Source organism: Botrytis sinoallii (assembly GCF_014898435.1).
Source record: "Botrytis sinoallii strain Bc 23 chromosome Unknown BSIN_001, whole genome shotgun sequence".
Classification (NCBI taxonomy): Eukaryota; Fungi; Ascomycota; class Leotiomycetes; order Helotiales; family Sclerotiniaceae; genus Botrytis; species Botrytis sinoallii.
Genome location: NW_024066028.1, coordinates 317,346 through 343,533, shown reverse-complemented (window position 1 = coordinate 343,533; position 26,188 = coordinate 317,346). Strand labels below are relative to the sequence as shown.

Below are 26,188 nucleotides of genomic sequence, written 5' to 3'. Positions count from 1 at the left end.
ATCAATCGAAATAACTACAATGCTCTAAAATAAAGTGAAGAATACCAAGGGATTTCATTCCCTCTCCACGTCTGCCCTCCCACTCCCAGATACAAGAGCCTTCAAACAGCATACCTATACAACGCGCACTCCAATCCCACGCCCCAAAAGCAGTCCCAAGTCATCCGATCATCCAGACTGCAAGTCAGGTCTTATGATATCTCCCAAGTTCCAATTCGAGTTCAACAATCAAATGCTCTGGATGTTCCAGTCCAGACCGGACAATCTGGAAGTTCCGTGAAGGCAGCGCATATACAACACAGGTATGTACATTGTGGTGCCTGGCTTCTCATCCGGTGTCAGTCTTCTCGATTGCGCAACTTTGCGTCGTAGAAGCTACAAACGACGAATATGCCGGAGCCATGGAAGGAAGGAACGATCAGAGAAAGCATCACTGGCTCCTTCATGATTTATAAACTATTTAGCAGCCATCACTAGGGTATATAGGACAAGTTCAAATTGAGAAAGAATATACTATTCAAGTAATTTCTATAAAAAATCGCTAAACCGATAGCCTGGTATCATGCAACACGTAATCCTACATCGTGCAATGCATGCTTCCTATTGTCCTTTAATCTCCATCAAGATTGTGAGTTGTCCCATAAAGCCCAAAACTCCATTTCCAACACCGGGGCAATGCTTTTACGCCAAAAATCCCGCTCCCCAGAGGTATTAATATGAACAAAAGAATAGTTTAATTGCATGCGTGAAAGAGGAGACAAGTGCTCTACTTTTTCACCATTCCACACCTCTCCAATTGAAGTTTCCATCCACATTTACGAATCCCCCTTGATCAATCGCCTTCTCCCATCCCATCATCACGGCAAGAAGCCTGCAGCCCGTGGCACTGACTGTACAGACAATCTTGTCACTTGCTTTTCCCAACACCGCCAAATCCATCAAATAAGCTCTTCCGACCAATTCTCTCAATCGTAAAGCTTCTGTTGTAGGAGGTAATGTTGTATCCGGGATTTCGACAGCAGTTTTCGGAGTTCCCGAAGGTTTGCCTAAACTCCAGAACATGCCAGCATAGAATCCTCCTTCCCATCCTACTGTATCATCTACGAATTTTCTTGGCCCTGGAGTGTTAGGTTTAGGCGCGGCTGCATCAAGAGCATTCTTGGATGCTAGTCGAATCTGCTCCTGCGCTCTACTGACTTCTTTGAATTCTTCGGAATCATAGACATCAGGATCATCAGAGGCAATGACCAATGCACTAGCCATTTTAGCCAGGGTGTCGTGCTCCCCATTCGGAAGTGAGTGATTGAACTTCTCGTTTATCAACATGTGTGCTTTGTCGCTATACACTGTTAATGGAATATAGCTGTCTTTGTACTGGAATTCGTATGGTCTCCTGTCCCCATGACGAACATGTATACCAATGATCATCCCACTTTCCTGATTTGATGGATCTAGTGTGGACTTCGCCGAGAATTCTCCGGCTCTGCTGTCCACGTATTTACTGTCATCGTCGGATAGGTGGAAAAGGGCTTCGTACCCAAGTCGAGCCATTTCAAAGATAGGCTTTTGTCGGTAGACTTCCATCTTTTTCGCGTCTTCAAAATATTCGTTGAAAGATCCTCCCAAGATATGAGTTGCGGTCGCAGCCGAGACTACTAGATGGCGAGCATGATGCGGGCATGGGAGCATTTCGTGGCGCGGTGGGGGTCTGCATTTGGGGGTCGGAGGTGGCTTGAAGAATGTTGTATATTTGCCGTATGCCCTTGTTGCTGTCAGTAACGAGGAGAGAAATGAAGCTTAGTTTCTCAAGCTTACCATCTTGAGTCATCTACGAAGAAATGCCTTCCCTCCTTTTGAGCCAAACCGAACGCAGTCCACAGCATCATCAAGCCCTTTCCGAGTCCCGCATCTGATGTTTCGAGCACAAAAGTCAGAGTCTTTTCACAGATATCTGAATCAATTAAGCCGTCCTTATTTTCGCCCACCAATGAACCATCTTTTTCCCTCAATACATTGTTCTTCGCCTTGATTCCGGGCAAAAGTCCATGTGCCTCTGCCTCAGCAACGTCCATGAAATTTGGGTCCACGTGGTAGTAATCATAATGTGCAAAGTGCTCTCGGTGCACGTGGCTATGAAGATCTGCAACAGTGGCAGCGACTTCCATATTTTGCGCACATATATCGGCATATTGCAGGGGAGCGAGAGGAAATTCGTGATTGGGAGGTATGGAAACCGTCCATTTCGATCGTCCGCGTTTGTCTGTTACGATAACTGGTGTTGGAAAGTCTGGCAATTCTGATTCTCCAACCATCTCATACTGATTACCAGAATCTGTTGCCCACCCTACTGCCGTCATGGGCCTTTCTAGCCATGTCGAGGTGAAACCAAAGTAAAGTAACCCCAATATGCCAGATACCCATAAAAACCCTCTGAACCACTTTCGGGGAGTCCGTGATGGCGCTGGCTTGCCGTGCCTTGGAACTAAAGCCGGAAGACTTGGGGAAGGCGGAGGCGATTTGATCAAATGGTTGAAGCTAAATCTGGAAGAAGTAGATGACGATGGTCCTCGGTCATTTGGATCATACCCTCCAGATTTACGCAAACTGAGCCGAGGAGAAGTTCGTGATGAGAGAAGCATATCTGAGTGCGTGTATGACTTTTTCACGTCAAGAGGAGGGGGAACCATGAGGTAAAATGACTGGCACAGCCAGGAAGAAACGAAAAAGAATGCAGTTGCGAAAGTTGCTTAGAAAAGGAGCGTTGTAGTGCTGTTAGAGAAGCTCTCAGATGTGCCTGCACTTGAAAAGTGAATATTGAGTAGGTGACATGTAGAAATTTACAACTTCCGAGGTAAGTGAATGAAGTGACTAATAAGGAGACAAGTGAGGAAGTGAAGGCTCTTTAGAGGTAAACCCTTCGACGGATATGAACCGAAACAAGAAGGTTTGCTTTCCAGAATCGGAAGATTTTAATATATTTGAGATATGTCAAAAGATATAGTACTTCTGAAGTGTATGGATATTGTTTCTTGGCAACAGTAAAATGTGGAGTAGATGCGGAAGCGCGTAAAGACGAAACGAAGAATATTGCCGGAATATGTAGAAGCGCATAGAGTTGGAGTTGACCCAAGAGGTGGACACCGGTGACGTCTAAGGTGGAATCTTTCGTACCCTTTGGTGAATCAATGAGGTGATGTACCAAAGTCAAAATGCATGATCTACATGCCACATTTTACTTTTAAGACAGGAGAAAGAAAATCCAAGACCATTCACTGGATGAACAGAAGATGAGATTGAGGCGAAGAATAGATGTGATTAAGATGAAAGAAAGAAAACCAGGATGATATCCATGACCCGAGAAAAGATCTGATACAGTGATACCGGAAAAGAAGGAGATCAACTTGAGACAGAGATGTGATATTTTTGCATGGTAAGGCCCTTGTATGCGGTCATCAATTTCTGTGCATATATGAACGATTATTGGTTGAAGCTAGATTCTCGCGTGGGGCTGACGGAGGGAACTAGGGGTCAAATCTTATGGAATGGAACGTGGGGCCAAAAAGGGATTTAAGCACACCATGTACATGTTACAGGTAAGCGGGAAAGATAATGTTAAAAGGAAAGAAAGAAGAGATGGACTTGTTGAATCTAAACTCGAAAGCTTTTCTGGCTTTTCTTCTTCCAGATAGCGATCATCCTTAGCTAAATATCAGATGTTTCCCTTACACCAAGAATTCAGAAGGGCTTTGGATGATTTTCCCCTTACAACAGAAGAATACCAAGAGCAAGCAAAGCAACGCCTACACCTCGTTGAACCCTGGAAACCAACAAGCTGGTTAGCTACTCCGCAGTTCAGTAACAGTACGGAGCTTGAGGGAAATACCGCCACCGGTAGGCTGTAGACAGGATCTTGTAACCATAAGCATTGATATTATCCAACCTTAAGACCTTGTTTTCATGCCTATCACTAACATGAGAATACCCGACCTCACGTCGATTTCACTTGATTAGCTAGCTGGTGGAACCGGATATGCACATTGCACATAGCATAAATGTCATATCTCTTAACCTTTGTTACTCTTCTCGTTCCTTCCTCTTTCTTAAATTCTCCACCCATCATGAAGGGTGGTTCTAACTCGCCTAATAGGATTGTTGGCTTCCCTCACGTCTCGTTCTTGTTCAACCGCGAACTCGATAAAGTGCATTGCATTGACCCCTGAACATCCGAAACGTGCTAATGAAAATGTCCGACTGTTCGTTACAACCAATCACGCACCAGAACATCAAGATCAAGCAAGCCCAAACAAAAGCAAAATTCTACAACATCCAATCTGCATGTGATTTCACGAATTGTCTTTTCTCTTAAGCTTTCTTGGTGGAAGGACGACGAGATTCACGTCCGTGAATTAAGGTTTTTATCGCGGAGAAAACAATCGTTGAAACATTTCCCCCTCTATCAAGTAAGTATTATGATGCCACCTCCTCCTTGGTCTGCTAGACAGATTTCCAGTCGCCCGTCTCGAGTTGAGCACATTCTCGCACAGCACTCACAGCAGAAAAAACACCACCATCTACATCCACTCATATATCGCAAATCGTGTTTAACATATATTCCTCGTACCCCGTACTACTTCTCGGCAATTCCCAGGAAATGTACCGTGTGGTCGAAAAATCGGCTTTGTACGTCTCATGCATAAGCCACTTGTGCGTAAAGCATGAGGACCCTACCTAGGCTCCTAGGTAGGTAAGCATCTTTGTGCCATCCTTGGTTATAACAAGTGGCGGATTTCCCGTTGTCTTACAGTTCTATCCAACCAACCTTCCTTCCATTTCTCACTCGACAGAGTTTGAACGACGGAAGCCTTGAAGAAATGTCACAGGAAGGATCACCGACATCCTTCTGTTGGAGGATTTCATTACTCTTCCTTGATCATCCGATTCTCCCATTCCGGGAACACTACCAACAAGACATGCTGGATATGGAACAATCTGAAAATAGATTCGCGCGATTATTCATCAACAATCGTCGCAATTGATATGCGAAAGGGATTGACATTTCTTGGAAATGTTTCTCTTCGAAATGTTCCTTTTGTCAGGAGATGATAGTCACTCTGTGCTGTGCCGGATTTTGTCCCGAGAAAGTAGCTCAGCAGAATGTAACACAAAAATTTGACTCTCCATTTGCCTGTTTCATTGGAGGTCAGGATGTAAATACAGATTAAGTAATCGAGATGACTTTCTTTAAAATAAATTTGTTTTATTAAAAGATTTGAAAGATTTGAAAATTCAATAGTAAATATGAAATTAAAAAATAATTTTGAATTAAAAAAATCTACATAAAATATTATAAATTCTTTATTGATTATTATATTATTTATTAAATAAATTATTATTAATTAATATTAAATAATTCCATTTATATCTATAATATAATTTTAGAAAAAGCTATCTGATATAAATATAAAACTATATAATACTAAGAGTAAACTATATTAAAAAATCAAAAAGTAGTATTTAGATTCAAAAAACGTTTCGGGTTACAAAATCCACCGTATAAAGTACTATATAATGTGTTATCCAATATATTTTATCGACTTATCAACATCGACATCAAGTGACAGCATGTACCATTCCTCTCCATTCCCATTCCTCAGATCATACCTCGTCAAAGGTCATCGCCGCACCCCCCCTCCCCCCGGCACTGGGTATACAGAACAAGCTGAGCAGTCGCACACAAAGATGATGCAAGCAAACCACAGCTTCAGCTATATCCAGACCAGAATTCCCAATTCCAACCAATTACTCGTGGCGGTGCCATCCATAGGTAGGTAGGTAGGTAGGAACACAAACATGCTTGCTTTCAACGGCGCAACGTGAGATTCCATCAGCTTTCCACGTACAGTTGCACTGTGAGGCTGAAGCCGAAGCTGACATGGTAGCACAAGTATCGCAAGGTAAAGCACGCCCGGTGGGTAATCCTCATGATCATCATTGTCATCACCAAGTATGAAACATTAGGTATTAGGCATTCCTCCAAACCTGTCCAAAGCCGTAACGTGCCTCGTCGAAAAGAAACGAAGCAACTTTTTCTCACTATGCCATGCCCGGCTGGTGGCTACCGCGCCGCGCTCTAACTTTGTTTCCCGTTTGTATTGATACGAAAACAAAGAGCTACTACATGTAATCACGTTTCACTTGCCTGTGCTCGCATTTAAATTCAAATGGTCATCTAAAATTCTGATATGTCAAATAATATTTTGACTCCATCAATTCATCAAATCGCGACTCATCTAACTTTAACTTGATATCTTTCTGCTCTGGCAACCGCACGCTAAACTCAACAATCTCACCCATAACTAACATCTCATCTCAATTCTTTCTACGTAACAATTCCCATCATCGCTGTATCGACATGCTGTATTTGTATCAGTTTGTATCCTTCCTGGTATCAATCCACAAATCCATCTTCAAGATTTGATTATTTCCCAAATGTGCATTTAGTCCCGGCACAAAAGTAAACGAAACCAAGTAGTAAAAGAAAGTCCTCCGTAGCGATCCAGAAGTATGATTTTTCCTGAGTTCGCCCATCCAGCCAGGCCCCAAGTCTACCCTGGTCATATTATTACATTAAGACAGATAAATGCCACTATCCGTCCCACCAACCACCCAACGAAATGATTCCCAAAAATGCCAGCCCGCTCAAGTGCCCCATCACTAATTGCCACATAAAAAAGGAGCATGCTGTGATAAGCAAAAAGTCCCGGGAAATAAAATGAAAGCTAAGTAAACGTGGGTATAGACAACAAATAAACCTCCCAGTAACGCCATAAACCATACCCATATTGATTACAGATTTTCCCCCTCACTGTTTTTGAAAAAATCAGTTACTACAACACCAGAATCATGCAGCTGAGCCTTGGAACTCAGATGTGGACTCTTGAGAGGTTCAATTCCAGGAATTGGATCCGTTGACACCGCTCGTTTGCGCTCGCCTGCACGCATACTTCCTCTAGCCTCTTTGTTTGATTGTCCATTTTCAAGTCGATCTTGTATCATCTCATCAAGCATTTTGCTCATCTCATCTACACTCTTTGAATTTTTGAGGGGCGTTGGGGGAAGGACGGTGGGTGGGAGAACCTTCCCCGCGCCTCCGGCACTTATCAGACCAGTGTCGAACAATTGAGATTCCCTAGCCGAGACGGGACTCAGTGGCATTCCTTGGCCTAGACTATGGCGAGGATCACGTTCGGCAGTGTCTCGAGACCGAGCAGAACTGCGAAGAGCTGATAACATGCGATCCTTATCGTCGAGTCTCGCTCGTAAGTCCGCAATTTCAGCATCCTTGTCTCTCAATAGATTGGAGATCCCATGGTCTTCTCCCACCATTATATTTGACTTGCTACCGAATTGCACAGACGTCCTTGACTGACTAGAGCGCCGAGCTTGTAGGAGTCGCTTTTCTAAGGTCTGACAATATCGGGTCTTATCTGCAAGGTCGGCTTGTAAGGCTCGGTTCTGCGCTGCCAATGAAGCATTGCCATTTCCATACTCGCCCCCAGAGTCTTCATCCTCCATCGATGTATGATCGCCCGAGATGGTACCGGATAATCGTTGCGCACTGGGTCGTCGGCCAATGGTAGAGACCGAATTGGCGCGATCTAATGTGATGGTGGATGGTGTCATAGATGAGCGCGCTGATACTGAAGACATATGACCACTTGACGCTCCCATCGATAGCCTAGGTCGCATACTCAAAGCTGAATAGGTACCGTTGGTATTGACACCTGTGGACTTGGAGCTGAGGATCAGTCTATTTAGATGATCGATTCTCTCTTTAAGAGCGGTTCGAGCCAACTGCATCTCTATCAATTGCTCGTTATGACGAGCTTTTGCTTCTTCCTTTTGGGCTTGTTCCTCCTCGTTGAATTTGGCTTTGGTCTGGCCATCCAACTGTTTCTTTAGATCCACGATTTCCATACGGTATCGTTCTAATAAAGCCCTAGTCTGACCATCACCACCTCCATTCGACGCATCCTCCGCCTTTTTGGCATGACTGACAATATTTGCTGCAGCTCTGGAAGCAAATTTCAAGGTGTTCAAAGTCTCGCTAGTATGGCTGTTGGGTCCGGCAGCACTTGCTCCAGATCCAACAGATATTGTGCACAGAATGCTGACAAGCGAACCTCCCGAAAGCGCACCTTGAAGAAGTCTTGTAAGCTTGCTGTCGCGATATGGCAAATGCTTCCCGTCCTTGTCCATTGGTTTGCCATCCTTGTCTTTGTTCCCCGACAGTCGAGCAATGACAGTTCCAAGGGTCAACAAACTTTTATTGATATGGGAACCTTCAGTACGTCGTTCTTTCGTTTCGGCGGCTCTCTCTGATCCCGCCAAATCGATCAGACTGAGAGTAGAAACACGAACGCCACCAGGACTCATTCCTCCCCGTTTATTTTCTTGCATGGCTGCTCCCCCAGGGACCCGCTCGCGAGATTCAACCACTATCTGTACGACGGCATGACTACGAGAACTCCTAGCATTAAATTGTGTACTGGAAGTCTTTCGTGCTTGATCACCCCGGAAGATAACACGAATTAACTGCGTTGGAGATTGCACTATTTCTTCTTTAAGTGGTGTGGCATATACGCCTCTCTTGCTATCTTCTCGGAGCTTGATTTCTTCGGTTTGAACAGCTCCTGGGCCCGTTGCAGGACCTGTGGAAGCACTCAAAAGGTCATGAATCTTCTCGTTGTATATCTCCAAGTAACTGACTCTGAGTAGAAATTCTCGCGATGGAGTTTCACGGATGTATGAAAAAATGTCGGTAATGGCGAGAGGAATAACACCAGGCATCTTATCTGTTCCTTGCATGGAAAACGTCTTTCCGGTACCTGTCATGCCATATGCAAAAACTGTGCCGTGGTACCCTTCCATTACTCGCCGTACGAGCCTTTTGGCAGATGCATCATACACTTTAGCGTTATTGTCCTGCTGCGAAAAAACGTTGTCTGCTACTGTATTAGCAACTTCAGCTTGAAAAAATTGTCAAACATAGCTTTACCATAGTAATAATCGCCGCCTTCCTTCCCGCGGTAAGCCACCAGTGATTTCCTTCCATCTACTACCCATTCTCCGTCACTCCTGCTAGTTTCTCCATGACTATTCGCATCCGGACGTACACGTACGCTGACAATGACATTTCCTTTGCCTTCTGCAGGCTTCGAGGATCTTTTATCGGCATCATCAAGTCCCTCTCGACCTCTATATCCATCTCCAAGCTCTTCGGTGGTTGTCACAGATGTCGAGTATGAATCCTGGGCCGACGAACTACGGCTTTGAGGAGGCGAGGGTAAGCTTAATAGACCATCCGACCCTCGAGCCCCAGCACCGCTGGATATTGAAATACTGTCCCCGCTTTGTGTACTAGGATTGGCCATCGCCGTTGGTCGCTTTCGAGGTTTCCCGCTACCACTATTCGTCGAATTGATTTCTGATGATTCCCTTTTACTTGGCTCTCCTGTTGACAATGCGGTCCCTGGTGCAACACCACCAGACAAGGGACTAGGGGGTAAACTCGCTGTTCTGACACCCCCTCGAGGAGGCTGAGGAAATGCATTGATACTAATCGTTTTTCTTATACTTTTACCAGCTGCATTGAGTCCTGGAGAAATTGGTGCCTTTGGAAGACCTGGGCTCCTCAATGGCTGAAGGCTAGATGATGACGGAGTCCGTAGTCCACTTCTAGGTGTACTTGGTGCCTCTGATCTGTCTGTGGGCAATGGCGATGCATTCGTGCTCTTTCGAGTCTTTGGCATAGGTAAAGCCGGTAGTGCTGATGTTGGTGGTCCATAAGAAGGCCTCGAGGCCCGTGGTAAGGTCGCTGCCATTGTTACTGACTCTGAAGCTCAATCTGAGTCGTTGTTTGTCACTCGAGTTCCAGATTCGATCTTTCTAGTGCCTTGTAGCTGTAAATTTTACAGTTCCATGAAACTCGTTTGCAAAATTGCGTGAGTTTAGACTTGGTAAATGAGTCTTGCGATTTCAAGCCAATTTGTGAAGTTAACCAGTAACCAACTCACTGCCTTTGCAAGACCTAGACCAATTTACCTATTCGTCCTCTCGAAAGTGGATGAAACCCGATAGTACGCCGTCTGATATGCCTTAGCAAGATTGGGCGTTTGGACCTGCTTGACTTGTCAGTGCACTCTTCCTGACATCAGGGCAGAAAAATAAAAGATCAGATAATCATGAAAATTTATCTCAAAGGGACAAGCTCCAATCCCAGATATGGGGATAACCTTACAAATTAAGATTCCAATGTGAAAACCATGTGTATGTTCCAGATACGAAGATTTATTTTTCGGAAATTCCTCCTCAAGATATGCAAGTTCCCTTTGCTAGTGATGCTGGGTGCCACAGTCGAAAAATGTGCAGAGTAATTATCCGATTACCCCAGGACTAACAGACGTTGACAAGTTATATGTAATATCGTGTTCATGCATTCAACAGACTAGATCGAATCATTGACTTCTGGAAAGTATTTTTTGTGAAGTTGGGCGTCTTTGGATGCAGTGCTTATGACAAAAAGAAGTAGTGTTGTGCAGGTTCTCGACTTCAATTGGTTGGTATTTATAAAAGTATGAACCTCAATCTTCCACCCTTCTCATGCGATTGGCAAATGGATAAGACTGGGAATCAAATCGTAAGAAAGAGATGAAATGAAATCTTCTATTGTTGATCTTCTTTGGTACGAAATCGTATGTTTTAGGTTTGTGAACGGTGAATCGATTATAGATCTCTCGAGTCCCGGCGGTGAATTTGGCGACAAATGAAGGAATAGTCGCAGGTTCGGTGATACAAAGGCAGGAAGCCGTCACTTGGCGAGTTATATGGGAGGACGAGTGAGATTGGTATGGAACATCAATAAGGATCGTGATATCGTCGTTCTTTTCGCAGTCGTGAGAGATGGATAGAATGGCAGAAAAAAGATTCGAAGCTTTCGAATGGTGACGCGAAACCAGACGTGTACAAGAAGTGAGGAGTGGGCGAAAAAAAGTAAGGAAAGCAAGGTAAAGCAAGTACTGGGTACTTTTCTGTAGCGTTTTAGTGTTAAACCCAAGGTTACATGGAGTATGCAGAGCTGCAGCGCGGAAGCTTATTGGAATATGCAACAGAGGGGTGATAAAAGATAGAAGAGCGTTCTGTTCTATGAATGGAGGAAAGCAAAGAGCTTACTTACTGTATAACTCTGTGAGTGCGGATATGTCCTACAACTTTCAAATCAACCATGCACTTCCTCTCTCGGCTCTCGACTCATGGGGTTGGGTGATTGATGGGCGATGGGCGATGGATGATGGGTGATGGGTGAAGGATGATGGGTGATGGGCGATTGTGCTACCAGGTTGCAAGGGGAAGGCAAATGTACCGTTGACCTGAACAGGGTAGATGATTGATTCGTGAAGGGTGGTGAATGAGTGGACTTTTTCGTTACCAGTATCGGGATAGTTGGTGGGTCGAAAAGAGAGAGGGAAAGAGAAAAACAAAAGGGACTACTCGGTACCTTGTAGATTATGAGTTATCTGTCTAGGGACGAGGGGACGAGGGGATCAATATGGTAAAGAACGAAATGCAGAACATACAGAAAGTGGCATGGTAATTTAGGATGTTTAATTCTTGATTTTTTCGCTTTGATTTTTATTTCTCCTATCAATGACAAGAGATGATATAATAGTTACCCTACCATGTATTTACCACCCTCCACCGTCGCCTATCTAACCTGGACCCAGTCCTCGTAGTTGATTCGTACTCGAGTCTCGAGAATGGAAAAAACTTTAAAGCTCGGAACTTTGTCTCTCCTGGGTATTTTTGGGAGGGAATTGTGATATTATTATCTTTCTACGCCGCAAAGATGTCCTTCCTTCTTTCGCTTTTTCCCGTGGGCCTACTAGGTAGGAGGAAGTGTGTGGATAAGTTAACTTCCCTCACCGGGCCTCACGAAGAATCTGGAGGAAGACAATATAAATGGATGATTACTTCGGGAATAGTGTGGAGCATCTTGGGCAATCTCTACTCTCTTGGGAATCTATTGAACCTCCACGGCTATCCTCGCTACCCTAGATATCCTTATCGAAATTGATCAAATTTGGGCAGGAACTACTAGGTAGGCTTGGTGGGTAACTAGAGGCAGGTCGGACAAGACCTTACTTACGCGATAGAGACAAGAGGGATGAAGGGGAAGGAGCTGGGTCGGTAGACTTTGATTGGTCAATGGTATGGCATACTTATCCGGAGACGATAAACCCGGGAGGGAAAAAACGATGGAACGATAGAACGATGTAATGATATAACGATATAACGACATAACGACATAATCGTCCTCTGGTGTGGTAGGATTCATTGTACAGAATCACAATGCAACACCATTCACTGAAGATATATCTACATCCAAGATTTCGAATATCTGGTTCCGTTTGCTTTTATCAATTAGATGATATGATGCTACTTACTACCTAATCAGTGTGCCATTTCCGCATTTCAATTGCTTTTGTCATTTACGAAGAAATATTTCTCAACACACCCATCTATGGAAGATCTCACTTAACCCCAGACCGCATCCTCCAATGAATGACCCAGACAGAGGCGTACTAATAATAAGCCCTTCACTAACCCCAGATAAAGGTGCGTACAATCATACATACACCATGCATGCCGGTACTTTTCTGAAAAGATGTTCATGAATCGATATCACTTGCATGGTGATAGCCTTTGGACCTTTGCACCCACTCGAGCCACTATAAAACCATGTACGTTTTGGTAGCATGGCAGCATGGCAGCTATCAGACATGTATTGTGAAGAAGGAGTTAAGTACCTACGCTATAATATTTGCTTCAAGGCTACTTGCCTCTAATACACTCTCCAAAGCTTCCTCTCCCCCATACCAGCTCTGAAATGGACTGGTTAGACACAGAATGTGAAATACCGTTGATGGTTTCAGCCCCACCCAGCACACTCGACCTAACCTTCATGTCTGTCTATGTGATTGATCTCATATCGATAATAGGTTCACCAAACTCTTGCAAAATTACCCGTGTGAGGGGCAATATTAAAGGAAGCTCAGGGGTCGAAAGAAGCACAGGGGTCACAAATGAGAAAACACCCAATCCGTGCCATACTTACAAGGTAGGAGACGTTTTCGAATCTTTTACATTTCCCTAAGGCTTTGAGTGATCAAAGGAAATGGTTCAAGAGTGGGAAGTGTATTTGATACATATGGGGTAGATGGCGAATACAAACAATACAGTAAGTTGCATTTTGCTATGACACCATGATATAACATACCACAATGGATTTTCATTTAAATGCTTAGATATTTACCTAATCTGAGTCGAAAGTTTTAAACTAAAAGCATTTGATTGTTGAGTTTGAGTTGAAACATTCAAAACTTTCAATTATCAAATTCGAATTAGATCATTGATTATGTGTGAGGTTTACTTGATATCCAACTTATTTCTTGCATCGCATGCTTATTTGCATGCAACAAGCCCTGGACAGGAGAGAAATTGATAACCCCCGAGACCTGAGCACTGTTCATTCAAAACGCTCCGCTGCTGAACATGCAGTAGTGAACTCCACCCATTGGTGATCTCCGCATTTGATATAAATTTTATTCATTATATGGAGCTTACCAAACTTATGCCAGTCTAGACCAGGGAATGTTTCTCCCTGTAGATTTGAAGAATCTAATTCCATCTTGAGTTTCAAACAAAAATGATCGCGAAGGATGAAGATCGACCCACGGTATACCAGATAGACTTCAGATCCTTCATGGAATGTTTATAATGCGCGTACGCCCCTCCCAATGCTCCTGGTATCGAAGACTTCAACTAAGCCTGCGCCAACGCACTCTGCTAATATCCATTCGAACGAGATTCCATAAAACTGCTTCCATTTCCTAGTTTTGCCGGGAAGAACGCCAGAGAATTCCCCTCTATGCCTCTTTGCCGCGCTGGTTCCTTCGTCTGTTTCGATTCCACCATCCCACCGCTGCCGTAGAAGAGATTCGGGTGCTTCACGATACTTCGATTTGGACAGCAAGGACATGAGGTGAGCACGGGCATTGCCCAACAGTTTTAAAAATTGTCCTGTTGCTGGGAGTGAAAAGGTGAAATCACCCTTTCCCGACAATCGAGCACCGCCTCCGCTTCCCCCAGAAGCATGAACAGCCCCTTCACCACCAACGGCAGCTAGAGATCCGGAACCTGCCCTTGAAATACTGTCTAGCGAAGTGAGCGTTCCTTTTGAACCGTCACCTGGCCTCGAGAAATGATCTGTGACTGTATAGTTGGTCGCTGACGAGGTAAGGAACCCAGCATGGATAAATTCGTGGGCGCTTTCTTCCGTGAAATGGGATCTGGGAAACTTCAGCGCGGTAGGGTTTTCACATAGTAGTTTCTTTAAGTCATCTTTTGAAGAAGCTTTGAGATTGCTTCTCTCTATCATGATCTCTAAATCCTTCACCAATATCAAAAGTTCCCCAAGGCTTCCTCTCCCACCAACGACAACTTTTCTTATCGCCCCTCCATGTACTAATTCTACAATCTCTCGTTCAACAGCAGTAGGAGAGTTTAGTAAAGCTTGAACATGTGAGACAGTAACAACATTTGGTAATGAATCCCGGTAGTTGAGGACCTCCGCAATTCGTGTTGAATCCATACCACTCCTCTGCACTGGCATATGGTTCCACATCCTACCCTTGATATATTGAATAGCTTGCGCAACATCCCGCAAGGCGAGATCTGTTGCAAGAGCTTTGACCAAACCTACATCATCGAGCTTATCATCAAAATAGTCCTCCTCCTCCTCTTCATCGTCATCATCACAGTCTGCTTTCGATTTCGATCGTCGTAGAGGCTTTCTTTTGGGCAGGGAAGAGAAGGGGGAGGATGAACTTCGCTTCAATGATGGGGTAGACTTCTTGATTCGACTGGAGAGTACAGCAGAACGATATAGACTCATGGTTGGAAGAGATCAAAATTCCGTACTGCGTGATAATAAAATAAAGTTGAAAGAAAGACAATTGCCACCACCTACTTCAACATAATTACTAGGTAGGTACATAGCCTGTCCTGCCTCCTTACTTATCCTTATCGGTAAGTCTTGCAGCTAGCCTTTATATGCACAGAATAGAAGATAGGTATATAAAGCAAACTTCCAAGTCACTCTCTATAATATTTAAAATAAAATAAATTATTAATTAGATCTTTTATATAATTTGACTTTCAAATCTTTCAAATCTTTCAAATCTTTCAAATCTTTCAAATCTTTCAAATCTTTCAAATCTTTCAAATCTTTCAAATCTTTCAATAAGAATTTATATATCTAAAAAGAAAAGATCAATTTAGTAATTTTTAGATTTATTTTGTTTTATATATCATTGATTTATAATTCAATTAATTACAAGATTTTAATGAAGATTTAAATGATCAAAATCGGCCTCTTTTTTCTCCTACATAGAGACTAGCAATCGAAATCGGAGCATAGCTGACCGATGTCGATGACTAACATCGCATGCTACTGCTACTCCACTGTCCACGTACTCACCATATCAACATTCACTGCTTCTTCTTCATGACTGAATGAGTGAACATTCCCTTGTTTGCCTAACCTGGAACTATATATACCTACCTACCTACCTACCTATCTTTCTATTCACGGGATAACCTAGCATACAAATTCTTCTTCACCTAATTTACTTAAAGCTTACTCATCTTTGAGTTCCTTGTGTAGCACCTCACCAATAATATCTAGCAATACCTATTCAAATACACTTTGATTATCGTGTTGCAAAATGCCTCCAACAATCATTTTGATTAGGCATGCACAAGCACTCCACAGTCAGTCAACAAGACTCAACTACATTACGGTTTCTGGCTAACATTGCACAAGATGTGTCTCATAAGTCATCCTGTAATATAATTTGTGACCTGGGCTGATGTTTTAGGGCACGCAACTATGAGCTACATGACCCGGCGTTGACCGATCTTGGCTTCGGGACACAATGTGACGAATTGGCTCGTCATCTCGAGAATGAGGTTCCACTGGCTCGGGAAATTGATCTCATTGTGGTGAGCCCCATGAGACGGACTTTGCAAACAGCACAGCAAGGCCTGGGCTGGTTGATGAAGGGTGGTGTTCCCGTTATCCTTCGACCTGAATGGCAGGAGAACTCAGACAAGCCATGTGATACAGGAACGCCCATAGAGATTATGGAGAAGGAGTGGCCACAATTTGACTGGTCAGCTGTTGATCCACTGTTTCCAGAAAAATCTGGTCTGTATGAGTTTTCGAAAGATGCTCTGATAAGACGAGGAATTACCGCTAGGAAATGGTTACAGCAACGCCCAGAGAAGGTTATTGCTGTAGTTTCTCATTCGGCGTTTCTTCGGACTTCCGTCAGCTACAGGCAATATGAGAATGCGGACTACCGAATTTTCGATTTTGCTGGTGGCGATAGACAAGAAAAAGCTGAGCTTGTGGAAAGGGAAGTCACCGAATCCAGGGGCGGAGGGTTAGGGAAGAGCCCAAAGGGAGTTTTTGGAATGACCGATGATGATTGTCCTAGTGAGATTGAGAAGGTCATTGGAGAAGCAACAACTGAGGTTCCAAAGTAGCTCGGGTGTGTAAGCTTAAGTCGAAGGAAGTTATGCATTGCTAAGATGATGTTGAAGATCAATCATCCTCCGAACCACCTGATTCATCCAACCTTTGAAAGTATGACTCGCTACTATAATCTTATACCCAAACAAATCTCCTGTCCGAAATATGTCATTCAAGCTACCAGTGCCCCAATTATCCGACCATATCTAAACAAGGAAGTATACCTAGCATTCTTGGAACGTCTCTATCATTTCTTGTGACAATTCTTGTGCTCTGTTAGCAACGTAGATCCGAAGCTGTGACTAGCCGAATTTCTTCTCGTGATCTTTCTTGGCTTCTTTGTATACTCTTTCTACTTCCTCGCCATCTCTCTTCCTAGTATAACATCATTCCAGTCATGAGAAATGCCTTTGAAGGAATTGGTATTTTTCATAGGCTTCGAGTCAGCTACTGTGAACAATTTACACTTCAAGAGTATCTGCGGTGGGGGGTAATAATTTTCTACTCTGTCCCATGCCGCATTGAATAGCTGAGAGTGGAATATCTGATCGTTTTTCTACTGGACTGATAAGACGATATTCTCTATCATGAAAAGATTCTCTCGGGGTCATATAAGAAAGATATAGTAATCATGATTAGCGATCTCGAAAGGATTGAAAAAGGGGGGGTCTAATATTTCATTATTTTACTAATAATGGAAACCAAATCAAGGCCCCTCATTCAATTATCGCACAAGATAGTATCTCTTCTCATTATATGTATCTCTCCGTTCATTCGAAGTAAAATCAGATTCCTTGTTATGTTATATCTGTATTCCGAATTGTTCAATTTAACGTTTAATAACGTTCAAAGATATTTCTAACTTCTCCGTGCTGACTCTCTCTCGAGTCTCAACTCTGCATTCATGCAAGATCACCGATATGATATGTCATGTGACTTTGATACAATGACAGAATATGTAAAGATGAACTAAACTAGACAGCGACATTAGATGTCAATGACGGAAAAAGCATAGAAAGCCGTGCGCCCTGTATTGCAGCATTTAGTGGATCAGGAGATTGTGAACATCTGTGAAGTTATGTCATTTACAAGCAAGAAACAGGAATATGAACACTTTTCTACGATGTTATGTGTGGCTGGTGCCTTTGATGATGCAAGTAACAACGAAGATGGAGAATCTAGAGCAATCTATGAATGCTCAATCATCCTTCCGTTAATCAATCGCCATGCGCCTGTTGATTCGAGTAACGTCATTTTGATCGATTTCTCCCCAGAACAATGGAACAAACACTCCGGGTTATGGAAATCGACGTTGGACAATCTTGTCATCTCATTGACTCCCTCTGAGGGATGTTATGTCATACCTCGGACCTGTATCTTGAGATGTAGTGTCAAGACCTAAGGCAGTACTCTACAGGGAGGCGACAACCGGCGTAGATCAATTGGCCAAGGTTGTCGTATTTTCAGCCGTGGCTGACGTCCTTTGTCATGGACTGACTACACCCATAAGTTGTTCGTCCAATGGTCAACCAATTTTGTGGATTCGATGACCTTTTAAGAGCAGAATTGGGGGTGAACAAAAGTTACTGCAGTATGGAAAGGGAAGGAATAGGAAGGAATCCAAAGACTTCAGAGGGGGTTGTATTCTGAGTAAGTTTTTGTTCTATGTATGCCAGATTACATGATATGTTTACCTCAGTGTGTACGAAGTACACGCAGTGTCTAGAGATAGTCACGCGATGGACGAGATAAGTTATATTACGCAAACTTTACATTATAGTACTTTCGAATGATCTCATCCGGTATTTGACAATCAATACTCAAGGGTTTGAGAAACCAGTTTTGGTGTGAGGCTCGGTTGTTTCATACAGATGAGGTGGTAAAGGATTTGATATTCCTATCTAGCTAGTCATTCGACAATACTCACACAAGATTCACACAAGATTCATCAATCTTTAACTGATGGATGTAGGCAAATATGGTACTCTGAGGCTCGAGTGCCGAGAGTTCAGAAGATTTATATCTATGGCGAGGTGAACTCTATACGGAGGTGGACCCTATACGTGAAGATGAGACAAGAATTAATGTGGCTGAGGAAGTCAAGAAAAGAACGAGGAAACTAAAACATCTTTAAGACCCTCCAATCAGATCAAAACGTCCCCTAGTTTTTACCTCATTGGATTTAGCTTTGCTATCCTGATAATTTGCCCACATGAAGCCGACGCCATACATGCTTCAAGTGATCACCGACCAGCTGATAGATGACAAGTAAAAGTACGAAGTAGGTGATGGAAGCGCCAGTAGAACCCAGAACCGAAAACCGGAACAACGATAAATATCTACCTAGATCCTCTCTTCAATACTTGTTATCAAATCAAACAATCAAAATCTCAGATCATGAGTTGACTGAATATAAGAAACTGATATTATCATAAACTATTGAAATCTGTGTTTTCAAGACACCTGGGCACCTGGTCTATCGCTTTTTTCGTCCACATAGAGGCATTGAAGTGGCTACTACCTACTACCTCCAGCTATGTACTACTCTTCATCCTACCCTACTCGGTATGAATGCTTCGTGTAAAATGATTACTACCTCTGTACGGTAAGGTCTGGCTGGGTGTTATAAGTCTCAGCTCTTTTAAATGCAATGCTAGACTCAAAGCATAGATAGACAGGTATTATATTAATCTGCATAGAGCAATGTATCTTTAGAGTTCCTGGGTACCTAGGCAGGTAATTTTACATGCCTACTTACCTCCTAGCATGTACACACACAAAGAAACGAGTATATAATAACATAATATATGAACATGAAAATTCATCAAACCGTATGATTCATATTGATGGCAGGTCTCTACCTACCTACCTACCTACCTAGCAAAGCATTGTTTGATAGAGTCAGCAATAGAAAGAGAGAAAAAAGCATGTTTTAAGGCAAGAAGAAGCTAGATAGGTAAGCCTTGAAAGAGACTTGATCGCAAAAGAGTGGCGCTAACCTGGAAGTTCTATTGAGGCGCAATCAACCTTCAGCTTTATTTTCTATTCCAGAACTTCTACTACTTCTTGTTCATCCATCAGATCCATTGCAGTGTACGCAGGAAAGTCAGCAGCTCCCAGTGCTCTACATTCGGTTTTCTCAACTCATCAATTCCACCACTTTCTCGATTTGTGAACCTGTATCATTTATTATCTTTATCTACTTGAATGTTATCCAGCCTGTCTGATTATGTTCAGCGAGATAGCAGCCCTCGTAGCCCTGGATAATTACGTCGTTTAACACCGTTTGCGATTTAATTCATTATACCCAAATTCAATATATGATCGAATCGCTAAAGTCGTAGGTTCATCATGTCAATTGCAAAGCGTGAGGCGATCGTTTCTAATTCTCTACAGAAGCCTTATGATCCAGCAGAAATCCCAGCCTCGCAACAATTTACAATCCGGTAGTGAAGACTCGACATGAGAGCTTGATTACATTACGAGCGTTATCAAGATCGCGAATCAAGAATCAGTGAATTAAAGCGTGAATTTTTGACCCATTATAATAATATCGAGTTCATGGCCTCAGAGCAAGAAACAATTTCCGCGACCGTACCAGGTTTTGCCGCGAACTTATCAGACCCCGCCACTAAATCTTCTCCTGCAACTTCAAGTCATCCCGAATCCGACAATACTAGACCAAGGTCTTTAAAACGAAGTCGGGCAGATCAAACACAACCTCCGACGACAAGTCTTACCTCAATCGCGAACGCGGGGCTGGTTGTTTCGCCTGCAAAAGCACCGCGATTTGGCGGCACATTCTCGCCCGTGTTTCCTGCTGCGCCGCTCACCGGGGCAGCGGCCTTTGAAGACGAACGACGGAAGAAGGAAGAAGCGCAGAAAAGTCAAATCGGCGCCATGAGCAAGAATCCCGGTCATGAGGCTATCGCGTCTCTTTTAGGCGGAGGAGGAGTTAGCGTGAGCAGACCGCAAGACGCTCCCATAGCTGCAACCACGATAAGTGAGGGCATGTCCGCAGCCGCAAATGCACTGACAATTCCAACCACAATACCATTCGACGAAAGGACTGAAACCAGCCCAGCGAGCGTGGCAAGCCTTGCAAGCTTGGGTAGCACGGCTCAAACTGCAACTGCGAGTCCTACAATTGTCGCTAGTCCGGCTGCTATGACAAATTCTTTAGAGGCTGATGGTCGAGATGCGCGATCAGGTCTTAGTCAGCTTCAAGCTGCCATGGATGAGCAGCCCTCAAACAAATCTATGTCGTTCCCAGGCAATTTGGCACAGATGGATCCTTCACAATACCCTTCTCGAGGGATGAGTTTACCTATGCCCAATCAAAACCAGCAACTCCTACCAAGGTCGCCTTCTCAAAAGAAACATAAATGTCCTTACTGCGAGACTGAGTTCACTCGACACCACAATCTGAAAAGTCACCTCCTGACACATAGTCAAGAAAAGCCTTACGTGTGCCAAACTTGCCAAATGAGGTTTCGTAGGTTACACGATTTGAAGCGCCACATGAAATTACATACAGGAGAGCGCCCTCATATTTGCCCAAAATGCGATCGAAAATTCGCGCGCGGTGATGCACTTGCTCGTCATAGCAAAGGCCTCGGCGGTTGCGCCGGAAGAAGGGCGAGCATGGGAAGCTTCGGAGGGGACGACGAATTTGATGGAGCTAATGTAGGGGAAGCTGATGATAATGGAATGGACGGAATAATGTATACGAATGGCAATCCCCATCCCAACGAAGTAGAAATGTCTGAAGAAGACGGGCGACGGTTTAGTCTGCCTAGTATCAAAGCACAGCATGTGGCTGGTAACACTGGTAGCCAAGATAGTTACGGCTCTCACTCACGTACTCCAAGCACCTATCCTCCTGCTGGGCAGAGACAAAATGCTCCCACAGGTCTTTATCCGCCCGGTACGGATCGCGTAGGTTCTTCTAGTTCCGCTACATCACCTAGCATGCAGAACAATGTTATCGGTATGCACACACCAAGCAACAGTGTATCTTCAATGCCTCTCGGCACTAGTCCTGGCTCGATGTTCTCCCAAAGTGGTATAACTGAGAGTCCTAAGCCACTAAGTCCCGCCGGTATGCATTCACACCAGCTTGGCCACGATTCTGCCTCAATCACCAGACAACGATCACCCAGCTTGACCACTCAATTTCAGCAACAGCACTTTGGTCGTCACCAGTCTGGAAGGAGTCCACCTCCTGGAATGTCTTTACCATCTCCACACAGCGCACAGGGCCCAAAACTCCCGGCTCTGGCTGGCTTAGCCCCTCCTGATACAAGATTTACTTTGACAAGTCAATTATCCAATCAACAGAGCCCTGGAAATAGTCAACAGGGTTCTCAGCAGCAGCAACCAATGCAGCAATCGACATCTCCTACTTCATTGTTCCAACCTTCCAACCCTCTCCAAAGTCGAGGTCCACCAAGCCATCAAGGGAGTGGCGACAGCAGTAACAATCTGTTTGCATCTGGCGCCTCGGGCGTCTGGGCATATGTTAATACATTGGAGGAAAAACTCAAGCTGTTTTCTGACAGAGTAGTTGCCATGGAAGCTAAAGAGAAAAGCCAGGAAGAAAAGATTAAGGCTCAGGATGAGAAGGTGAACCAATTGTCAGAGGAGCTTCTTGCTGTCCGTAGGCAATTGAGTTCTCAGAATCAAGGAACATCATAGCAACAATCACCATAGGACGCAAGTATACGCAGCTGTTCTATACCAAAATCACTTGTGGTGTACAAAGATATCATGGCGTTGAGTAGCGAAAATTGGGGTCACGATACGCTTTGCGTGGACTACGAACCTTATGCACGAATTTCACTTCTTTTAGTGGAGGAGGCGTTTTATTTTGGGAGGTGTCTTCACGGGACTTTCAAAAAATGGTAGCACTACTTCTTCATAGAACTTGGCTGGCTTTCTCTCATTGTCGGCACACCGGGTTATTTCTCTCTTTATTCATGGTGAAGACATTTCGGTAGGAAGAGGTTTGAGGAAGGAATGAGATATGTATTTATATTTTTGCTGTAATCACAGAATCGCAGCGGTTTGCGGTCTCAACGTATTTTTTGCCGAGTCGGAAGTTTACAAGTTATGAGTTTTTAGAATGTGTGATGAAAGGTACCATTTGACGGAGACCTACTCTTTTGGAATATGATTCAAGCTATGGTTATACAATTTCAAGCCTTTATCTTGTAAAATCTACAACATTAAGACAAAATATTGATATTCGCGTGTAGATAGACAGACATTGAGCGAGGGGCGGAAAGACGAGAAGAGAATGATAGAAACTTGTCATGAAATTGCTTATACAAAGGGTTAGATGCTTCTAACACTTTTCGAGGTCTGAAGCTTCGAATCAATAATCATTGAATAACTAGATGTACAAACAAATTTAATCTATTTTGAATTTCACTATGGATTCAAAAAGGTTATATGCAGGCATATGGCATGGGTGGTTATGACGGCTTGTTCAGGCACGAACTTGAATGTATTGTACCATCAGTGGGGCAGCTCCACGATTTTCATTAGGATACCAGGCTTCTTCTGGACAGGAAGAAATGAAACAGCTAAGAACTACTCTCTCTTCAATATTCAGCATAAAATCAAAAGATCATTATTTCGATTTATAAAAATTACAAATATGTTTACTATGCGTTAATTAATTATAACATTAAATTCTGTTCTACTCGTATAGATATCGGTATTCTTATTACGTGTCAAACTATCAGTATTCTCAATGTATGGGTTTGTTTTAGCTACTTAACCGTACCGCTTTTTTTCATCGATACTTATTAGGTTAAAGCCAAGCTTCCTTTTTCTCAATCCCGTTCAAAGAAAGGCACGTCATAGTCTAGAGTTATTTTTGGTCAATGCGAGACTGGACTACTTATTAGATATCCACGTTGAAATACGGGAGGTGCTTCTTTTCTAATTAACTAGTATTCTGCATCTGTTTTATTTGCTTGTCTCTTTTGAGATATCGATCAATCCTATACGGTTCGCGACGGGGTGCATTCATAACAATGCCAGGACCAACGTTGGGTTCAGAGCCCGCTCTGCCAGAAGAACGCGAAAAGTTACACCTTCCACCCAAAAGTTATGCCGATGCTGCCGAGGAAACACCAGAATCACCAGATGATGGAAGCAATGAAAATGATGAAAATAAAGAGAATGGCGTGAATGGACACACAACCCCGAATGCGAATGGCTCGGCCAAAAACGGACCTAAGCATAAAGTGTCAGTTCTGAGGATCGTGGATACGAACAGTTCAGATTCTACCAAATCTGTCGACAAACAAGATACCAGACCAAAGTTCGATAGGCAGGAGTCGAAAAGAGAGTACTCGGCAACGGTTTGTGCTGGAAGGAGCCTTCAATGTTTGATCTGAAAACTAACATTCCAGGGCCTCGACGATACTCCGAAAAGCCCTCCTCGACACAGGCAGCGAAAATCATCTTCCCAAAAATCAAATGGAACCCATGAGAATGGTCAGGACCTGAACACAAATGCGATGACGGATACTCAAAATACTACCAAGCATAACACGGCCATCTTCGAAGGCGAACGAAATGGTAGTAAGCTCACTAGTGTGAAGCCCTCGGAGGATTACGAAAAACAACTCCAAAGAGACCACAATGAGGCTCCAAAGTCTAAAGACGAAAAACTGGTTAGCGGGAGACAAGCTGGACAAAGATGGCATACAAGCGGCATTCGATGGGCCCCAATGAATGTTCCACTTCAACGCAGACTTCAAACCTTGGTGGTACTGTTTCATACACTCTGCATTGCCATTTTTGTATCAATGTTCTTTTTTCTATGCGCGATACCCCTATTCTGGCCAATATTGATCCCGTATATGATTTACCTCATTACTTCCAAGGCTTCAATATCCGGGACTTTGAGCCATCGTTCAAACTTCTTCCGGTCGCTACCTGTGTGGTCATTATTTGCATCTTACTTTCCAGCCCGGTTACACAGAACTCAAGAGCTACCGCCCACGAGGAAATACATCTTCGGATATCATCCCCATGGTATAATCTCCCACGGGGCGTTCGCCGCCTTTGCCACCGAAGCTCTTGGATTTTCTCAGCTCTTCCCAGGTATCAAGAATACACTTCTCACATTAGATACCAATTTCAGAATACCGCTATATCGTGAATACGCTTTAGCAATGGGGCTTGCGTCTGTATCTAAAGAATCTTGCGAGAATCTACTTTCAAAGGGCGGGCCAAACAAGGTATGTTCGAGCAATCATATTCGTAATCAGATTCTAACTATCAGACTAGGAAGGTATGGGTCGCGCAATCACTATAGTTGTTGGAGGCGCAGCAGAGTCACTAGATGCACAGCCATACAGTCTCAGATTGGTCCTCAAGCGTCGCAAGGGTTTTGTCAAGATGGCGATCCGAACCGGCGCAGACTTGGTTCCAGTTCTAGCATTTGGCGAGAATGATCTTTATGATCAATTTTCAGCCGACTCACACCCATGGATCCACAAATTTCAATTACTGGTTAAGAAATTGATGGGATTCACCATACCCCTCTTTCATGCTAGAGGTGTCTTCAACTACGATGTCGGCCTTATGCCATATCGAAGGCCTTTAAATATCGTCGTCGGCCGGCCGATTAAAGTAATTCAATCTAAAACTCCAGAACAACAAGATATCGATCGCGTTCACGAGGAATACGTGACGGAACTTGAGAGGCTATGGGACTTATGGAAGGACGATTTTGCTCCTAACAGAAAGGATGAGCTCCAGCTCGTTGAATGAAGCTTTGCGTTCTAAGGGTTTCTTTTCATAGCATTTTTTTTTTTTGGAATCTGGCATGCTTGTCGGCGCAAAAGGATTCGCTTCTATGTACAAATAATATTATTTAGCACTCAACTTTGCACATTGACGTTAGCTTACGGGTCAAAACCCGGCGCCTAGCGTCAGTAAGGGCAAGAGTAGCAGCGGAATGATGGACAGTCTTTATATCGTTAGTGGTCATCGTTATAATTGTTCATGATATTTATTGCACTTGACATTATTTGTGAATGTGGAAAGAACACTGAGTGAAGCTTGCAGTTCCATTTTCATATTTGAATGTACCAGTTCAATTCAATGATCCTACTCATTTGAACTATCTGGATGATCTATATGCTCCAGATCATGTCAATCTCCCAGGCGAATGAAGTCGTTCAAATCACTTGCATGTTGCAAGACCAATGAAATATTGTGCTTTGAAATATGGACTTTGTTTGATAACGACTACACTGACTAGTAATATCAATGATATAGCAGATATAAAGAGAGATGGGCAGTTAGAGATCAAAGTATATTTACCTAGTATTCATCGAGTAAAGATCCCCTTCAATCTTTCTAACCCCTTGGAATCTGGATGTTTCCACGCTAGTAGACGGAGGTTATTATCTAATTCGGATCTTAAGCTGGAGGTACAATCTTAAGATAATCATGTCATCACGCCGAAAGTACCAATTGTGTTTCGATGATGAGAGACCTCCTGAGCCC

General features: G+C 43.5%; 6 protein-coding genes across 6 annotated transcripts; 3 read left to right on the top strand and 3 right to left on the bottom strand.

The window, feature by feature from the left end:
- Positions 1 to 499: 499 nt before the first annotated feature.
- Positions 500 to 3,339, bottom strand: EAF02_000085 (uncharacterized protein). The gene is made up of 2 exons (XM_038896133.1): positions 1,816 to 3,339; positions 500 to 1,762 (listed from the first exon to the last, which is right to left on the bottom strand). Exons 1-2 carry the CDS (start codon positions 2,685 to 2,687, stop codon positions 775 to 777), a joined length of 1,860 nt encoding a protein of 619 aa, XP_038762992.1. The 5' UTR covers positions 2,688 to 3,339; the 3' UTR covers positions 500 to 774.
- A 2,876-nt stretch (positions 3,340 to 6,215) lies between these two features.
- EAF02_000084 (uncharacterized protein) lies at positions 6,216 to 11,595 on the bottom strand. Its single transcript, XM_038896132.1, has 4 exons — positions 11,237 to 11,595; positions 10,301 to 11,090; positions 9,059 to 10,181; positions 6,216 to 9,005 (listed from the first exon to the last, which is right to left on the bottom strand). Exons 3-4 carry the CDS (start codon positions 9,882 to 9,884, stop codon positions 6,847 to 6,849), a joined length of 2,985 nt encoding a protein of 994 aa, XP_038762991.1. The 5' UTR covers positions 9,885 to 10,181; positions 10,301 to 11,090; positions 11,237 to 11,595; the 3' UTR covers positions 6,216 to 6,846.
- Positions 11,596 to 13,831: 2,236 nt separating this feature from the next.
- On the bottom strand, positions 13,832 to 15,013 carry EAF02_000083 (uncharacterized protein; the record flags this gene model as incomplete). The annotated part of the gene is made up of 1 exon (XM_038896131.1): positions 13,832 to 15,013. The coding sequence occupies one exon, from the start codon at positions 15,011 to 15,013 to the stop codon at positions 13,832 to 13,834; it is 1,182 nt and encodes a 393-aa protein (XP_038762990.1).
- Positions 15,014 to 15,640: 627 nt separating this feature from the next.
- EAF02_000082 (uncharacterized protein) lies at positions 15,641 to 16,823 on the top strand. The gene is made up of 3 exons (XM_038896130.1): positions 15,641 to 15,891; positions 15,944 to 15,956; positions 15,999 to 16,823. Exons 1-3 carry the CDS (start codon positions 15,846 to 15,848, stop codon positions 16,666 to 16,668), a joined length of 729 nt encoding a protein of 242 aa, XP_038762989.1. The 5' UTR covers positions 15,641 to 15,845; the 3' UTR covers positions 16,669 to 16,823.
- A 3,392-nt stretch (positions 16,824 to 20,215) lies between these two features.
- Positions 20,216 to 22,351, top strand: EAF02_000081 (uncharacterized protein; the record flags this gene model as incomplete). Its single annotated transcript, XM_038896129.1, has 1 exon — positions 20,216 to 22,351. The coding sequence occupies one exon, from the start codon at positions 20,216 to 20,218 to the stop codon at positions 22,349 to 22,351; it is 2,136 nt and encodes a 711-aa protein (XP_038762988.1).
- Positions 22,352 to 23,515: 1,164 nt separating this feature from the next.
- EAF02_000080 (uncharacterized protein) lies at positions 23,516 to 25,768 on the top strand. Its single transcript, XM_038896128.1, has 3 exons — positions 23,516 to 24,027; positions 24,079 to 24,912; positions 24,962 to 25,768. Exons 1-3 carry the CDS (start codon positions 23,698 to 23,700, stop codon positions 25,445 to 25,447), a joined length of 1,650 nt encoding a protein of 549 aa, XP_038762987.1. The 5' UTR covers positions 23,516 to 23,697; the 3' UTR covers positions 25,448 to 25,768.
- The last annotated feature ends 420 nt before the right edge of the window (positions 25,769 to 26,188 follow it).

Bases quoted from the DNA above. Each gene is read 5' to 3' on its own strand.
- EAF02_000085 (XM_038896133.1), bottom strand. From the start codon at position 2,687: ATGGTTCCCCCTCCTCTTGACGTGAAAAAGTCATACACGCACTCAGAT. The intron at 1,763-1,815 runs GTAAGCTTGAGA...GACAGCAACAAG, and splicing joins TTCGTAGATGACTCAAGATG to GGCATACGGCAAATATACAA.
- EAF02_000080 (XM_038896128.1), top strand. From the start codon at position 23,698: ATGCCAGGACCAACGTTGGGTTCAGAGCCCGCTCTGCCAGAAGAACGC. The intron at 24,028-24,078 runs GTTTGTGCTGGA...CTAACATTCCAG, and splicing joins AAAGAGAGTACTCGGCAACG to GGCCTCGACGATACTCCGAA. The intron at 24,913-24,961 runs GTATGTTCGAGC...CTATCAGACTAG, and splicing joins CAAAGGGCGGGCCAAACAAG to GAAGGTATGGGTCGCGCAAT.
- EAF02_000084 (XM_038896132.1), bottom strand. From the start codon at position 9,884: ATGGCAGCGACCTTACCACGGGCCTCGAGGCCTTCTTATGGACCACCA. The intron at 9,006-9,058 runs GTAAAGCTATGT...ATACAGTAGCAG, and splicing joins AGGCGGCGATTATTACTATG to ACAACGTTTTTTCGCAGCAG.
- EAF02_000082 (XM_038896130.1), top strand. From the start codon at position 15,846: ATGCCTCCAACAATCATTTTGATTAGGCATGCACAAGCACTCCACA.